This window comes from Chiloscyllium plagiosum, unplaced genomic scaffold (assembly GCF_037043375.1).
Source record: "Chiloscyllium plagiosum isolate Xiang-an unplaced genomic scaffold, Cpla_swu_hap1 HiC_scaffold_9, whole genome shotgun sequence".
Classification (NCBI taxonomy): Eukaryota; Metazoa; Chordata; class Chondrichthyes; order Orectolobiformes; family Hemiscylliidae; genus Chiloscyllium; species Chiloscyllium plagiosum.
This window is the reverse complement of record NW_028270147.1, coordinates 26,516,428-26,535,559: the sequence shown is the minus strand read 5'-3', so window position 1 is coordinate 26,535,559 and position 19,132 is coordinate 26,516,428. Positions and strand designations below refer to the sequence as shown.

Genomic DNA, 19,132 nt, shown 5'->3' with positions numbered 1-19,132 from the left:
CTCCCTCACCTCCATCCAAGGCCCCAAAGGAGCCTTCCACATCCATCAAAGTTTTACCTGCACATCCACCAATATCATTTATTGTATCCGTTGCTCTCGATGCGGTTTCTTCTACATTGGGGAGACTGTACGCCTCCTAGCAGAACGCTTTAGGGAACATCTCCGGGACATCGCACTAATCAACCACACCGCCCTGTGGCCTAACATTTCAACTCCCCCTCCCATTCAGCCAAAGACATGGAGGTCCTGGGCCTCCTTCACCACCGCTCCCTCACCACCTGACGCCTGAAGGAAGAACACCTCATCTTCTGCCTCGGAACACTTCAACCCCAGGGCATCAATGTGGACTTCACCAGTTTCCTCATTTCCCCTTCCCCCACCTCACCCCAGTTCCAAACTTCCAGCTCAGCACTGTCCCCATGACTCGTCCTACCTGCCTGTCTTCCTTTCCACCAACCACTCCACCCTTCTCTCTGACCTATCACCTTCTTCCACAGCCACATTCACCCATTATACCCTTTGCTACCTTCCCCCACCCTCCTCCCTAACCTATCACCTCCATCCCCACTCCCATTCACCTATTGTACTCTATGCTACTTTCTCCACACTCACACCCTCCTCTCATTTATCTCTCCATCTTGCATGCACTCTGCCTCTAATTCCTGATGAAGGGCTTTTGCCCAAAACGTCGATTTTCCTGCTCCTTGGATGCTGCCTGAACTGCTGTGCTTTTCCACCACCACTCTAATCCAGAATCTGGTTTCCAGCATCTGCAGTCATTGTTTTTATCCTGTCCACTTCCATTGGAATACCCTGTAACTCAGAAGCTCCACTTGACGTATTTTCTAATAACAAAGCCAGTTGTCGTGCCTCTTTGAAGTCCTGCTGGGTTTCACCCAGTCAGCACTTTTGCATGATCCCATCATTAATCCCACATACCAAACCATCTCTCAGCATCTCATTTAGGGTTAAACCAAAATCACAAGCCTCTGCCAGTCACCTTGATCTTGACAAAAATCCCGATATGGATTTCCCTTGTTCTCAAACTGTTGAATAAAACCAATAGCATCTCAGAATTAGAGGAGGCTATGGGCTGTAATATACCTCAGCTGAAGCCGTCAACGCTTGAAAGGTTTTAGTATCTGGTCCCTCTGGGAATATTAAGCTCCGAATAACCAAAAAAGCTGTGGATCCACCAGCTGTCAGGTGACTCATTTGTTGCTTTTCCTCTGTCCCAATGTCATTTGTCTGGCAGAAATAATGTATTCTTTTCACGTACTGGGCCCAGTCTTCAATGGCAGGATTGATTGAGTCAAACATCCCAAATAGCAACATGATGTTTACTCCAATTCAAAGATGACCTTTGCGAGAGAATATCTTCAGTGGCATGTTTTTTCCTATTGTCAGCACTGAAATAACTCTACGAAGGCTGGTATCCCAGCACTAACTGACACCTTATTTACACTTGCAAAGTATGTGATACTGACCCAGACAGCTCAGAGCCGGCTCCTAAAGTGAGCAAAACCCCTGACAATCTTGTTCATGTCGGTCAGCCCAGACTCCCTGATGGGACCAGGTTAACAGACCCAATCAGGGAACTCATATTCTGTGAGATCCTCCTGGCTGACATCATTCCAATCACTACACTCTCATCAGAATAAATGCAAATTGGCCACATTTCAAATAATTATAATTTGTACTTGAAGAGAAAAGGGTGCTGAATGGTTAGCAATTTGACTCTGATTGACTAATATGTTGCTATGGAAAGAGCAGTAGGGAATTAGACACTCCCCAACCTCCTAGGTTATTCTATGAAAGGTGCAAGGTGTGAGCATATTCCTTTTATTTTCAGAGGACAGGTCCCTGATTTTGAATATATATCCCTTCTTGCTAGTGTAAATGAGCCATAATATGAGCTGCAATGATTATCTTTAATTGGTTGTGAGTGCATCTATTCGTGCAGTCAGGACAGTTAAGTAAGTGCTACTGAAGGGAGAAAAAGATCAATAATATTGTTAAAATATGCTTGAGGTAGCAACTGGGCATTTTATTTATAAACAAACAATCCTCTTTTAGTCCACTGAGTCTCCAGGCCTTCCCAAGGTCCAGATCAGAGACTTGGCCATCTCTCAGGTAGTATTTGATCCACTAAGTGTATACTATCTATTCCAAACAGCAATCTAATCAGTTTCGCTCTCCATATGCCTATAATGTTTATGCATGGAGAGTTATTGTCCAATTCCTTTTCGAACACTACCATCTGATCTGTTTTAATCCCATCATGCATTCCAGCACCTGACCATTCACTGCCTAAAAGAATAATTCCCCATCTTGCATCAGATTCTTTTGCTACTCAACTTAAAAATGTACTTTCTGTGACAGCCATTGGAAACAGTTTATTTTTATTACTTATAACATTGTTAACTTAACTTAACACCTTTAGATATTTGTACCCACACATCCCCAGGACTCTCAGTTCTTGTATTCCCTTTAACACTGCTTGATCTTGTGTGTAAGTGCTATCCTTATTCGTCACCAGCCACTGTCTGCATAGAATTTAATTTCCAGCCATTCTACAACCTATCTTCAAGGTTCATCTTTTCTTTCTCATGGGTAACTGTGCTGTCAAGTTTCATGTATCGGCAGACCCTGATTGTTCACATTTTTAAAAAAGTGAGTTTGAAACAAAGGATGAGGGAACACCTCCCTCCACAAGTATTCTTTACCAAATTTCATATCCATGATGCCACCATCTATATCCTGTGCCCTTTGACATTTTATAAGCCTAACAGGTGAACAACATTTCTCTGATTCAACTTCTGTTGTTTAAACAAAAGAATTCAATCAAGTTAGTCAAGTTAGTTAACCTGAGCCTTCTGTGCTGGCACTCCTTTAGTAATGCCCACTTATCCAAGTGTCATTTGCAAGTTTTGATACAGAAAATGGGAAATAGTAGAAAGGCAGAGTGAAGAACAGACTTTGGTTCGTCCACATGAAGCACCAACACGGAAAACAAATTTTCACAGTGCGAAATAACTGAGATGGAATGGTACAACAAATTTACATGGTTCAACCTGGTTAAATATGCCAACTTTGAATCATTTTAACATGTTGATTAAAACGTTATAGGATCTTACATCACAGAAACAAACCCTTCAGTCCAACCCGTCCATGCCGACCTAAGTCAAACTAAACTAAAGAAGTTACGTTTTCCTGCATTTGCCACAGCCTCTCTAATCCTTTCTCATTGATGTACCTGCCCAAATGTCTCTTAAATGTTGTAACTGTACCTGCATCCACCACTTCCTCTGGCAGTTCATTCCACACACGAACCATTCTCTGTGAAAAAGTTATCCGTCAAGTCCCTTTTAAATCTTTTGCGTCTCGTTTTAATATTATGCCCTCTCAAAGGAAAAGACCTTTGCTACTCAGCTTATCTATGCCCTTCATGATTTTATAAACCTCTGTAAGGTCACCCCTCTACCTCCAATGTTCCAGTGAAAGAAGTCCCAGCCAGTCCAGCTTGTCTTTATAACTTGAACCCTCTAATTTCAGCAACATTCTGGTAAATATTTTCTGCATCCTTTCCAAATTAATAATATCCTTCCTACACCAGAACTGCACATAGTACTCATAATGTGGCCGCACCAATGCAACATGATGTCCCAACTCCTATACTCAATGGTCTGAACAATGAAGGCAAGGGTGTCAAACACCTTCTTTACCACACTCTTTGCCTGTGACACAACTTTCAAGGAACTATGTATCTGAACTGCTAGTTCTCGCTGTCCAGCAACACTCCCCAGGGCCATTCCATTAACTGTGTAAGTCCTCCCTTGTTCATTTTACCAAAATGCATTTATCTAAATTAAACCCCATCTGTCACTCCTCAGCTCATTGGCCCAATTGATCAAGATTCTGTGACTGTACAAATTGAGGATACCTGTTTCCCAATACAGAAGGATTTAACACACTAAAATTGATTTTGTATAAAGATGCCATGGCACAACTCATTGTTACACACCCACCTCAGTGTTCCCATGTTGTTTCCACTCCCAACTTACATTAGCTGGGAGTCAGATCATGGCTTTCTCAATCCTAGAAGATAGAAGTTTGTGTGATTGTGTCAAGAAAGACCTTATGGTACTGTGAAATTCAGGGCCTCAAGACCAAGGCTACAGACATTAGCATAGCCATTACTCTGACCATAAGGCCATAAGATAGAGTCGTAGTGTCATAGAGATGTACAGACCGTTCACTCCAACCAGATATCCATGCTGACCAGATATCCCAACCCAATCTAGTCCCACCTGCCAGCACCCGGCCCATATCCCTCCAAACCCTTCCTATTCATATACCTATCTAAATGCCTCTTAAATGTTGCAATTGTACCAGCCTCCACCACATCCTCTGGCAGCTCATTCCATACACGTACCACCCTCTATGTGAAAAAGTTCCCACACCAATCAACCGCACTGCCCCGTGGCCCAACATTTCAACTCCCCCTCCCACTCTGCCGAGGGTATGGAGGTCCTGGGCCTCCTTCATCGCTGCTCCGTCACCACCAGATGCCTGGAGGAACACTTCAACCCCAGGGCATCAATGTGGACTTCAACAGTTTCCTCATTTCCCCTTCCCCCACCTCACCCTAGTTCCAAACTTCCAGCTCAGCACTGTCTCCATGACTTGTCCGGACTTGTCCTACCTGCCTATCTCCTTTTCCACCTATCCACTCCACCCTCTCCTCCCTGACCTATCACCTTCATCCCCTCCCCACTCACCCATTGTACTCTATGCTACTTTCTCCCCACCCCCACCCTCCTCTAGCTTATCTCTCCACGCTCCAGGCCCACTGCCTTTATTCCTGATGAAGGGCTTTTGCCCGAAACGTCGATTTCAAAGCTCCTTGGATGCTGCCTGAACTGCTGTGCTCTTCCAGCACCACTAATCCAGAATCTGGTCTCTAGCATCTGCAGTCATTGTTTTTACCTCCTTGAAAATGTTACCCCTCAGGTCTCTTTTATATCTTTCCCCTCTCACCCTAAGCCTGTACCCTCTAGTTCTGGACTCCAAGACCTCAGGGAAACAAATTCGTCTATTTACCCTATACATGCCCCTCATAATTTTGTAAACCTCTATAAGGTCACCCCTCAGCCTCTCACGCTCCAGGGAAAACAGCTCCAGCCTGATCAGCCTCTCTCTATAGCTCAAATCCTACAACCCTGGCAACATCCTTGTAAATCTTTTCTGAACCCTTTCAAGTTTCACAACATCTTTCCGATAGGAAGGAGACCAGAATTGCACACAATATTCCAACAGTGGCCTAACCGATGTCCTGTACAGCCGCAACATGACCTCCCAACTCCTGTACTCAATACTCTGACCAATAAAGGAAAGTATACCAAATGCCTTCTTCACTATCCTGTCTACCTGCGACTCCACTTTCAAGGAGCTATGAACCTGCAATCCAAGGTTTTTTTCTTAGCAACACTCCCTAGGACCTTACCATTAAGTGTAGAAGTCCTGCTAAGATTTGCTTTCCCAAAATGCAGCACCTCGCATTTATCTGAATTAAACTCCATCTGCCACTTCTCAGCCCATTGGCCCATCTGGTCCAGATCCTGTTGTAATCTGAGGTAACCCTTTTCGCTGTCCACTACACCTCCAATTTTGGTGTAATCTGCAAACATACTAACTGTACCTCTTATACTCTAATCCAAATCAGTTATGTAAATGACAAAAGGTAGAGGACCCAGCACCGATCCTTGCGGCACTCCACTGGTCACAGGCCTCCAGTCTGAAAAACAACCCTCCACCAACACCATCTGTCTTCTCCCTTTGAGCCAGTTCTGTATCCAAATGGCTCATTCTCCCTGTATTCTGTGAGATCTAACCTTGCTAACAAGTCTCCCATGGGGAACCTTGTTGAACACCTTACTGAAGTCCATATAGATCACATCTACCGCTCTGCCCTCATCAATCCTCTTTGCTACTTCCTCAAAAAACTCAATCAAGTTTGTGAGACATGATTTCCCATGCACAAAGCCATGTTGACTATCCCTAATCAGTCCTTGCCTTTCCAAATACATGTACATCCTATCCCTCAGGATTCCCTCCAACAACTTGCCCACCACCGACATCTGGCTCACTGGTCTATAGTTCCCTGACTTGTCCTTACCACCTTAAACAGTGGCACCACATTAGCCAACCTCCAGTCTGCCAGCAACTCACCTGTGACTATCGATGATACAAATATCATCGATAGTCACAGGTAAGAGGCCCAGCAATCATTCCCTATCTTCCCACAGAGTTCTAGGGTACACCTGATCAGGTCCTGGGGACTTAGCCACTTTTATGCATTTCAAGACATCCAGTACTTCCTACCATGTAATATGGACATTTTAAAAAATGTCACCATCTATTTCCCTACATTCTATATCTTCCACATCCTTTTCCACAGTAAATACTGTTTAGTATCGCCCCCATTTTCTGTTGCTTCACACAAAGGCCACCTTGATGATCTTTGAAGAGCCCTATTCTCTAGGAGAAAGTGAGGACTGCAGATGCTGGAGATCAGAGCTGAAAAATGTGTTGCTGGAAAAGCGCAGCAGGTCAGGCAACATCCAAGGAGCAGGAGAATCGGCGTTTCGGGCATAAGCCCTTTCTCAGGAATGATTCCTGAAGAAGGGCTTATGCTCAAAACGTCGATTCTCCTGCTCCTTGGATGCTGCCTGACCTGCTGCGCTTTTCCAGCAACACATTTTTGAGCCCTATTCTCTCCATTGTTATCCTTTTGTCCTTAAAGTATTTGCACAAACCCTTTGGATTCTCCTTAACTCTATTTGCCAAAATAATCTCTTGTCCCCTTTTTGCCCTCCTGATTTCCCTCTTCAGTATACTCCTACTGTTTTTAATACTCTTCTAAGGATTCACTCTATCTATCCTGTCAAGATCCGACATATGCTTTCTTCTTTTTCTTAACCAATTCTTTAGTCATCCAGCATTCCCTATACCTACCAGCCTTTCCTTTCACCCTGACAGGAATATACTTTCTCTGGACTCTTGTTATCTAATTTCTGAAGGCTTCCCATTTTCCAGCCATCCCTTTACCTGCAAAGAACAGCCCCCAGTCAGCTTTTGAAAGTTCTTGTCTAATACCGTCAAAATTGACCTTTGTCCACTTTGGAACTTCAACTTTTAGATTTGGTCTATTCTTTTCCATCACTATTTTAAAACTAATAGAATTATGGTCGCTGGCCCCAAAGTGCTCCCCTACTGATACCTCAGACACCTGCCCTGCCTTATTTCCCAAGAGTATGTCAAGTTTTGTACCTTCTCTATTAGGTACATCCATATACTGAATCAAAAATGTTCTTGTACAACACTTAGCAAACCCCTCTCCATCTAAACCCTTAACACTATGGCAGTCCGAGATTATGCTTGGAATGTTAAAATCCCTTACCATAACCATCCTATTATTCTTACAAATAACAGATCTCATAATACAATCCCAATAAGATAAGTAATATCACAGGGAATATATTCCTAAAGAATGCTATGATAAGTGATTTTTGCAAATGGTGGACAACATATGTGTTATACACAATGCATGTGCAGTGCGCACTTTAACTCCAGAAAGTGAGTTTATTTTATTGCCCTTTAAAAGCGGGAATAAGGGAAGATTAGGTTCACAGTTGACACAAAGTTGTCCCACAGTATTGTGCAGATTAGTGAATTTGCAAGATGTGAACAGCTGAAGAGCAAGACTGCATTGTACACCCAACTTTCCTTTCATGGCAGTCATAAAACAAGCCATAGTACAAACAAACTTCAAATAAAGAAGATACAAACAAAGATTCAATAATTTAAAAAACAACTTTCTGGTCAGTGGTGGTTATTCTTGAAAGCAAAAAGACAAGGCATTGGAATATTCCAATGTCTGTCAATCTGGTGTTCTTGCATTTGGCACTAATCATGTAGGATTGTCTCTGGGCTCTTGACAGATACTGTTTGCTCAGGAAATATAATGTTGAGAAGTTCTCTGAGCAACTTCAAGAACAGCAATCAGCTTTCACCCAGATTTCACAGCAATGCTGTTTCAGAAACGAGAAACACAACTGAACAGCTTGATATGCTGATGAAGGGTTCTGCCCTTAAACATCAACTTTCCTAATCCTCCAATGCTGTCTGACCTATTGTGCTCTTCCATCTCCACATTTTATCAACTCTGAACAGTTTGTTCTGTAGGGTAGAGGCATAGAGTCATACAGCATGGAAAACTTCAACAGCATGGACTTTCAATCCAACTAGTTCACACCGATCATGTTCTCAAACTAAACTAGTCCTACCTGCCGGTGTTTGGCCCAAATCCCTCAACCTTTCCTATTCATGAACTTATCCAAATGTCTATTAAACATTGTAACTGTACCTGCATCCACATCCAGTTCATTGCACACATGAATCACTGTTAAAACTTGCCCCATATGTCCTTTTCAAATCTTTCTCCTCTTACCTTAAAAATATGCCCCCTAGTTTTGAATTCCCACACCCTAGGGAAAAGACCCTTGTCTTTTATCTTATCTATGCCCTACATCATTTTATGCACCTCAATAAGATCACTCCTCAACTACTATGCTCCAGTGAAAAAGTCCCAACCTATCCAGGGTGACTAGAATTGCCACAGTACTCCAGAAGAGTCCTCAACAAAGTCCTGTACAGCCTCAACATGATGTCTCAACTCCTATACTCAAAGGTCTGAGCAATGAAGGCATGAGTCTTCTTAACTACCCTGGCTACCTGTGATGCAAACTTCGAAGAATTATATACTTGAACTCCTAGGTCTCTGTTCTACAAATCTATCCAGGACTCTACCACTAATTGTATAGGTTCTAACCTTGTTTGTATTGCCAAAATGCAAACACTATCTGCCCAATTGATCAAAATTGCTTTGTACCCTTAGGTGACCTTTTTCACCTGTCCACGAGACCACCAATTTTGATGTCATCTGCAAATTTACTGACTGTGCCTCCTATATTCTCATCCAAATCATTTATATAAATGACAACAGAAGTGGTCCCAGTACCAAACCCTGTGGCAAACTGCTGGTCATAGGCCTCCAGTCCGGAAAAAAAACTTCCACCACCACCCAGTCTTCCTCAAACAGAAAGATCATAAATTAGCTGGAATCATGTGGTTTCCAAAAAAAGCCCTGTTTTAAAACAAGTTTGAATGTCTTTTCATTGACATTTAGAAAAGAATCCAGGCATCTACATAATCCTGAGGGACACTTCTGACACAAATGGTGGTACCCCTAAATTCAAGGCTCACTTGCTCCACAGGTGCGACGACATGTCTATAGACAGATTAAAAATGTGTACAAGCCTCCAAACTCAAATTCATACAAATGATTAAATGTGAAGCATCTTCACATCATGAAATCCACTTTTGCTACCTTATCCCTGCATTTCCTCAACCCTAAGCACACACAGCATTTTAGGTTAGAATTTCTCTTCTTGGTTCTATTTTGTTGACCCCTTGTCTTGAAACTAGGGCAAGTGGCATGGTGGCTCAATGGTTAGCACTGCTGCCTCAAGCACCAGAAGCAGGTTCGATTCCAACCTTGGGCAACTGTCTGTGTGGAATTTGTGCATTCTCCCTGTGTCTGTGTGGGTTTCCTCCCCCAATCCAAAGATGTGCAGCTTTGGTGAATTGGCTATGATGCATTGCCCATAGTGTTCAGAGATGTAGGTTAGGTGTATTAGTTAGGGGTAAATGTAGAATAATAGGGTAGGGATTCTATGACCCAATGGAGGAAACTACCTTTCAAGCATCTCTTGAAGTATGAAGCTTTAGTAATGTTGTTTGTTACAACATGATTATCTCACATTCTTCTAAACTCTAGCAAACATTGGTGCGTTCCACATAATCACTTCGCCAAGAAGCAATCTATTGAGTTTCACTGCAACCCTTTGAAAGCAAGTATGTTCTTCACACAGGATGACCAGACCAGGCATAGCACTCCAATACTCAGCCCTGCAACAGAATCATAGAACCCCTACAGTGAGATAAGAAGCCATTCAACCATTGAGTCTGCACCAACCCTCTGAAGCGCATTCCTATAAGCTTGTATTTATCATGGTCAATTCACCTGCACTGTGGATCTCTGGACTGTGGGCGGAAACAGAGCACATGATCAAAATACAAACAGACATGGGGAGAACATGCAAACTCCACACAGACAGTCACCCAAGGCTGGATTTGAACCCAGGTTCCTGGTGCTGTGAGGCAGCAGTGCTAACCACTGAACAATAAAGAGAAAAAAAACTTACTTTTCTAATTTTTTAATATTTATGTTTACTTTCTGTGACAAGTACAACTATATCCACTGAACAGCAATGCACGTTAGTTATAATGTTTCGCATCACTTTCTTATTCACTCTACTAATTTATGTTGCTTTTTGGTCTGCTTGCATCTTTCCAACAGTTTACATCTCCGCCAAGGTCTACACCATTTGATGAAGGACTCACGCCTGAAAGGTCAATTTGCCTGCCTCTCAGATGCTGCCTGACCTGCTGTGCTTTTACAGCACCACACTTTTTGACTACACCAGTGAGCCTGTATTGGTGATAGTCAATCTCCCCATCTAAGTTATGGCATAAATTGGAAATAATTAAGATCAGAACAGTGATTTTCGCAACAGTCCGCTGGTGAACATATCCATCCTTTAATTGATCCATTTACTTATTCTGCTTGTGTCTTATAGCCATTCTTAATCCATATCCATTCATTTTAATCTTGCACTGTGATACTACCAGATCAATTGCCTTCTGAAAATCAAAGGAGATATTGAGGACTGCAAAATGCTGGAGAGTCAGATTTGATAAAGTGCACCACTGGAAAAAGCGCAGCAAGACAGCAGCGCCTGAGGAGCAAACGAATCGATGTTTCAGGGATGACCCTTCATCATGTCCTCATCTTCGATAATAGTGCTCTTTCACTATTGCATTGGATTGTACTGATTTCCATGCCTATGTTCTGCAGTAGTAAACACTAGCTGTGATCCAGTTTAAGTATTTTTAGTGGTGCTTCCTTTCTTCTTTTTGTAGGATTTGTTGTTCTGATGGTGCAAGAAGTTTGAATTACTTAATACATTTACAAAGCTGAGATAGAGGGAGGAATGCAACTAAATGGACAGCTCCTTCAAATACCCACTATAGGCACAACAGACCAAATGTAATATGCTATTCTGTGCCATAAAATATTATGACTTACAGTACTATTCAAAAGAATTGCTTACCTCTCACAAACAAGACTCTGAAGGGGCTTGAATACAGAAGACAGGGGTGATTCCCACTGTTCGGGAAACCAGAAAATGGGGGCAGTTTCAGGATAAGCGGTTTATCATTTGTACAGAGATGGAAAATGTCTTCAAAGAATCTTTGGAATTTCCCACTCCAAAGTGTTATGGACACTAGAGTGTTGATTACATTTAAGATTTTAATATTCAGATTGAGTTTTCCAGAAATCAAGAACGTTGCAGTGCATGGTGGCTCTGCGGTTAGCCAGGGAGCCGGGTTCGATTCTGGTCTCGGGCAACTGTCTGTGTGGAGTTTGCACATTCTCAGTGTCTGCATGGGTTTACTCCGGGTGCTCTGGTTTCCTCCCACAATCCAAAGATGTGCAGGTCAGGTGAATTGACCACACTAGATTGCCCATAGTGTTAGGTGCATTAGTCAGGGGTAAATATAGAGTAGGGGAATGGGTCTGGGTGGGTTACTCTTCGGAGGGTCGATGTGGATTTGTTGGGCCGAAGGGCCTGTTTCCATATTGTAGGGAAGCTAATCTAATCTAAGAGACATGAGGAGCAGATGAGAAAATTAAGTTGAAGTCCAAGATCAGCAATAATTATATTGACCAGCAGAGCAGTCTCAACAGGCACACTGTTTACTCCTACTTCTATCTCATGCTGCTGTGTAACGATTTAATAAAACATAACATGATGCTGACTCAATTGTTATTGAGTTTTATTTTCCATTTATTACTTCTCCACAATAGAAATCACATTTTCATACATTGCCTCTACATTTTCAAAAATACATTTGATAGATTCCAATACATTAAGGTAAATACAGTTAAATTGAGTCATGCGTATTACTAATCTGGAAAGTGTTTCAACCTAACCCTAATATTTATGCATCTATTTAATTGTACTTGGAAGAAAACAAGTTTATACATTACATATAACTCATGGTTTCACAATTCTACTTCAATGAAGAACTTTCATTTACTGGTCACTCAATAAAATACCAAATCTGATTTTCTAAGTTTAGATTTAATATTTTGAAATAGTTTACTTTATTTCAAAAAGCATTTAAAAATATCACACAAACTTGAGATCAAAGCTAATTTTGTTGAAAAATAATTTGAAAACTTCAAAAAAGGTCTATTGTCAATATTAAAAAAGATAAAACCATTCATTCAGTTTTGGTTCTTATTTGGTCCAGTATGCCACTTAAATTGTGTGCTACATTTTGTTCTAGCCCAATACATGGTAAAATGCTCTTAGAAATTACAGGCCAAAATGTTTTTTCAGAGAGCTTGGTCGAAGAAACACTGCATATGAATGCATAATAAAGTCCAGTTTTTTCATGATGCACTGCAATGTTCTTTAAAAGTCTAAAATCACATTTCTATCGTCAGTGGCTTAGCTATTGAGGATGAAGTGAAAAGTGAAAATTTTATCAAATAAATGCTTTATGTTATTCTCAAAAAGGCACAAGCTGTCATGAGAAAAAGATTAAGGATAACATACAGTACAATTTCCTTGAAGAACCCAGATATTTAGTTTTAAAAAATATTTGCATAAATGAATGTATAATAATTCAAACTATTAGAGACTTTACACAAATTGGACTATAGCTCATAGATACAAGGCAATGCGCTCCACTACTATTAATCAGTTGAGTAGAGTGGCATATTGAAGGAATTGGTCTTTGGCAATAATACAAAATGGAGGTCAGGTCAATGGAAAATAAAGGGGGGTGAAAAGTATACATAAAAACAGAAGAAATAGCAGCCTAAACAGCACTTTGAACTTGTTCTGCCATTCAAAAAATGAATGGCTTATCTTCAGCCTCCATTTCATCTTCCTACCTGATTACTTTTGAGTCCAAACTTCTGTCTCAGCTTTAAATATGCAAACTGACTGGCATTCACAGCCTTCTGTAGTACAGAATTCTAAAGAAACTCATTTACCCAGGGGAAGAACGGCCTTGCCATCTCAGTCTTAAATGATCAACCCAATATCCTGTGCCTATGTTCCCTAAAGCATGCTGCGTTGCACAATTAGTTGTATTGGTTAATGTGTGTTTCAGGTTACTGCCATAGCCCAACTTCATTCTAAAACATGTTTTCAAGTTAAAGAAATTAAGATCAATAAATCCAAAGTAGCGAAGAATGAACAACCTCTAGGCAAGACAAAATTATCTGATAACATGATGTGTCATTTGCTGCATTGATGTAATGCTATACTATTGGCACCCAAACTTTCCAACAAAATTCCCCAACTAGGGATAAGATGGGGAAGAAAAAGAATTTTATAAAACTGTCTATAAATTGTTTTTTTCTATCAAGACAATTTAATTAAGGCAGTTAAATTCATATAAGTAAACACCCTTTCATTTTGTGATGTGTTTATCTCAGAAACATTCATGTGCGTTGATAGTTGATTTTGCAAAGTCATCAACTAAGCATTACCTGAGGTTTAAAATTGGATAATTCCATTGGCCTGCTTATTCTTTGGATTGTAGAATGTTCAAATCATTAAAATAACAAAAAATGCAAACAGGGTAAATGTTCCTTCAAAAATTATAAAACAAGAGTCCAGCATTCTTCTTTAATAAACACATACAATTCTTTAGCCAGAGAACAGCAAAACCTAAATGCAGCAGTTCAGCCAAATTTCAGATATGTTGTTATGCACTTTCTTTCACATTCTTGTCAACTTTCGTCTCAATCTGTTGAGAAGCCAAGAAAGACTCCCATGTAGCTAAACACTGAAATACAAAAACATTTGCTTTTAATATTAAATTTTCAGTCTTAAGAAAGATGTCAACTTGAAACAAAAGCAGCAAATCCTGCAAAACAGATCTAATATAAAAATGTGGACAGATCAAATGAAATAACATTTCAACTGTGGACCCTTTGTTATTACTAGCTGAAATGTTATTGTACCCACTCTGTACACTAATATTGAGTAATGTGTAGAATATTACAAGATTAATTGCATATTATACCTGTATTCAAAAGAAATACTTTAAAAAGAAAAATGCTATCATACCAGATATATTTTATATGCATACATGCAAGTTGGCAAGATAAACTAATCCTGAAGTCAAGCAAGATTATGGAATAGGGCATTCAGATATTTATTCCCATTTTCAAATCATACATTTCACCTTTGTTTCTACTTTCTCATTAATATTAGGTTCCTAAATCCATATTATTAGATGTATTTAAAGGGAAGCTAAATTAAATGTGGAGAAAGGCATAGAAAGATACATTGATTGAATGTGATGCAATTTGAGAGGATAATCATGCAGACCAGAAACACTGACAATCCTAGGTGAATTTCTGTGCAGTCATGTTCTGTTTAATGTTTGAAACTGCCACAGTGAAGTGATAATGTTGAATTTATACCCTTCCACCAGTGGGGGCACTATATCACCTCCACTTGAACTTTTTCTAAATTTCACTTTCACCTTTTCACCACCTTTCACCACTTTTACCATTTGGTTACCCTTTGTGACCCCACAATGCTGATTCAGCTAGTATATCTTTTTGATCAGCAAGTTTTGAGAAGATTTGTAGCTCAGGTGGAGGTTCTGGATGAAGTTTGCTTGCTGAGCTGCAAGGTTCGTTTTCAGACATTTTGTCACCATACTAGATTACATCAGTGAACCTCTGGTGAAGCGCTGGTGTTATGTCCTACTTTCTGCGTTTAGCTTTTCTTGGGCTGGTGATGTCATTTCCAGTTCTTTTTCTCAGAGTGGTAGATGTGATCCAAATCAATGTGTTTGTTGATAGAGTTCCAGTTGGAATGCCATGCTTCTAAGAATTCTTGTGCTTGTCTGTTTGGCTTTTCCTATGATGTATGTGTGTCCCAGTCAAAGTGGTGTCCCTCCTCATCCGTATGTAAGGATACTGGTGAGAGTGGGTCATGTCTTTTTGTGGCTAGTTGATGTTCATGTATCCTGGTGGCTAGTTTTCTGCCTGTTTGTCCAATGTGGTGTTTCTTACAGTTCTTGCAAAGGTATTTTGTAAATGACGTTTGTTTTGCTTGTTGTCTGTATTGGGTCTTTCAAGTTCACTAGCTGCTGTTTTAGTGTGTTGGTAGGTTTGTGGGCTACCATGATGCCAAGGGGTTTGAGTAGTCAGGCAGTCATTTCTGAAAAGTCTTTGATACAGGGGAGAGTGAGCAGAAATAAAAAGGAAATGCACAATACATAAAAACAAAGCATTAGGAGGACTCAAAAAGGATAGAAAGATTATCCTACCTACAGACAAAGGACGCTTGACAGGTCATTTTAAACCGATCAGACTACATTGAGAAAGTGAATTAACTGCTTGCAGATACCGAGACTTACCAACAGGTGACAATAGACCAGACCTCACAATGAAAGAATCCAATTACAGCCTTACTCTGAAGACTTCAGAAATTAGATTAGATTAGATTACAGTGTGGAAACAGGCCCTTTGGCCCAACAAGTCCACACCGACCCGCCGAAGCGCAACCCACCCAAAACCCTACATTTACCCCTTATCTAACACTACGGGCAATTTAGCATGGCCAATTCACCTGACCTGCACATCTTTGGACTGTGGGAGGAAACCGGAGCACCCGGAGGAAACCCACACAGACACGGGGAGAATGTGCAAACTCCACACAGTCAGTCGCCTGAGGCGGGAATTGAACCCGGGTCTCAGGCGCTGTGAGGCAGCAGTGCTAACCACTGTGCCACCGTGCCGCCCACTCTGGAGAATTAAACAAGACAGACTTCCAAAAAATGAAACCAGATGGATCCAACACACCACGCTTCTATGGATGGCCCAAAATTCACAAACCAGGAGTCCCCTCAGATCCATAGTCTTGCTACCTGGAACTAGCCAAGGAACTACACCAAAGAGTAAAACACTGAGTAGAAAACTCATGCCATTCCATTCACTCCTCCAAAGAATTCCTGAACACCAAAGACACCAAGATAGAAGATGACAAAATAATGGTCTCTTTTGACATAACAGCCCTGTTCACTTCCATCAACATCAATCTGGCCAAAGAAACACCGACTACACAATTAGAAGAACCAAGACACATACACCAGACACCATCAACTTTATCAGCAAGGACATCACCATCTAGCTAGTGGACCTATGCTTTACCATCCACTTCACTTTCAATATCAATATCAAAATCTACAGATAAACCGATGGAACAACAGTGGGATCTCTGATATTGGAGTTTTTAGCAGAAGCAGTAATGCAGAGACTCTAACAAACAGCTCTGCCACCATCCAACCCAAACTTTGGATTTGCTATGTAGATGACACTTTTGTCATCACTAAACAAAACAAATTAGTGGAAACCTTCAAGACCATCAACAATATTCTTACTGGCATAAAATTCACAAGAGGAAAACAACAACAAACTGCTATTCTTAGATGTCACAGTGGAACAGTCAATAGGGAACTTCAGACCAGCATCTCCAGAAAACAACACATACAGACCAAATATTGAACTACAGAAACAATCACAACACCTACAAATGAAGCTGCATTAGAACATTATTTTAATGAGCCACAACATACTGCAGCAGAGAGGAACTACAAAGAGCAGACGAAAACCACCTAAACAGCGTATTCAAAAAGAACCGATAGCCAATGAACACAGTCCACCGACTTCTCAGCAACAAACCCAAACAAGCAGACAAAGCGCGGCCAGAAACCTCAGCCACTCTCCCCTACATCAAAGACATCTCGGAAATGACTGCCAGGCTACTCAGACCCCTTAGCTTCATGGTAGCACACAAATCCACCAACACACTAAAACAGCAGCTAATGAACTTGAACGACCCAATACAGATAAAAAGCAAAACAAACATCATTTACAAAATACCTTTACAAGAATTGTAACAAACACCACATTGGACAAACAGGCAGAAAACTAGCCACCAGGATACATGAACATCAACTAGCCACAAAAAAGCATGACCCACTCTCACTAGTATCCATACATACAGATGAGGAAGGACACCACTTTGACTGGGACAACACATCCATCTTAGGACAAGTCAAACAGAGACATGCACGAGAATTCCCAGAAGCATGTCATTCCAACCGGAACTCTATCAACAAACACATCAATTTGGATCCCATCTACCACCCTCTGAGAAAAAGACCTGGAAATGACATCACCAACCCAAGGAAACTTAAACACAAATAGAAAGCAGGACATAACACTAGCGCTTCACTGGAGGCTCACTTATGATATTATCTAATATGGTGACGAACTATCTGATTACAAACCTTCCAGCTCAGCAAGTAAACTTACATCCAGAATCTTTTTGATTACCTCCAAAGTGCCTTTGGAGTCATTTCTACATAAAAGCAGGTTGTTACTATATGGTTTATATAGAAGTTTAAGAAGAACCACAGCAAACACTAAGTGAATAATGTTTATATGAATATTCTTCTTCTGGGAGCACTATGCTAGGGCTACTTACTGAAAATCTCTTTTATGACTTTGATACCCTCAGGTCTAAGTTATTTATCAAAAATCAGAAAACCGATGACCAATTGTACATAAAAGATGAATGGAAGAAGAATTTCCCTATTCTCAAACTTCAGCATGAGTCAATAAAACAAAAAGACCTGAGCAATTTAGTGCAGAGGATTTCTCTAGTTATATGACAATCAAACCCCAAAACTGTATTTTCATTCTTAAAAAACATCGACTATTGTACTTTTTGTCAATGAAGTATGTACTTCAGAGACTTGATCTTAAACAAAATGTTTTTCTTAGCAAAATTAGGTTCAATGCTTTTTTTTTAAAAATCACAAGCGACAATTTTACTTTGCTGACACCTTGACTTCCACTGTCATGAAAAACAACAAAGGTTAATCACTGACATATCTGACAGGTTTTCTTCTACTGCACATTTTATCATGTCAGGCATCTTCTATAGGGCATCTCAATACATTTAAAAACATTTACCTTCAAATCTAATGAGCGGCTTGCAGCTCATGACATTTACTGAAGTTTCCTTGATATTTGCTTACTTGATCAATGCAATACTTTGCTGTAGGATTTCCAATAATGCCTTAGTTTGAACGAAAATGGAATCTGCACTTCCGCTACAGATCGAACAGCATCACAGACCAATGACCGCACTTTACTAACACTTACATGTGTAACATTAACAGCTAACCAGGCATGACCTGAATTTGAAAACTTTTAAATGGAAATAATTTAAGGACGCGTCTGGAAGGTTTCACGTAATATTTAGTTGGTAGCTTGCTCCATTGTGGGATTGTCCTTGCGAAAATGATTGCCATACATTACCTTAAAAACAAAAAGATTTTGCAGTTTGCGTAGATGGTTACTTTGTATTTTGTCATTACTGGAGGCCATGTACTTATTTCTCTCAATTGCTACCAGTCCACTGCATATTTTAAAGAACTTGGTCAATCTATATTTCTGTCCTTTGCTGTAGTTATTCCTATTCCAAATCCTCCATCAAGGACATGACATTGGTATATTCTTTAGAAGTGCTTCAATCTTATTTGCATATCTGAAGAGTTACACTGGACTTAAAACATTAATTCAGTTTCTCGCTCCACAGATGCTGCCAGACCTGCTGAGTTTCTCAAGCATTGTATTTGCCTCAAATTTTGAGCACATGCAGTATTTTGCTTTTATTATTTATGTATCTCACTTTGTTTAAGAAACCCATACAGTTTACATAATCCAGAATTGGAGAATTCATAAAAGATTCCTCCTCAGAAATCCAAAAACTCCATTTGCTTTAGACAGTTGAGCATGGAATCCCCACTGAAGATTGTTTATAAGATGCAATCC

At 40.5% G+C, this 19,132-nt stretch overlaps 1 protein-coding gene across 2 annotated transcripts in view; it reads right to left on the bottom strand.

The window, feature by feature from the left end:
- Nucleotides 1–12,007: 12,007 nt before the first annotated feature.
- snx7 (sorting nexin 7) overlaps nt 12,008–19,132 on the bottom strand; it is a 96,818-nt gene continuing 89,693 nt past the window's right edge. For both annotated transcript variants that reach the window (XM_087990486.1, XM_043698873.2), the window contains exon 10: nt 12,008–14,055. In XM_087990486.1, the coding sequence (XP_087846612.1) occupies nt 13,975–14,055 (81 nt within the window). In that variant the 3' untranslated portion in view covers nt 12,008–13,974. The remainder of the gene's footprint in view (nt 14,056–19,132) is intronic.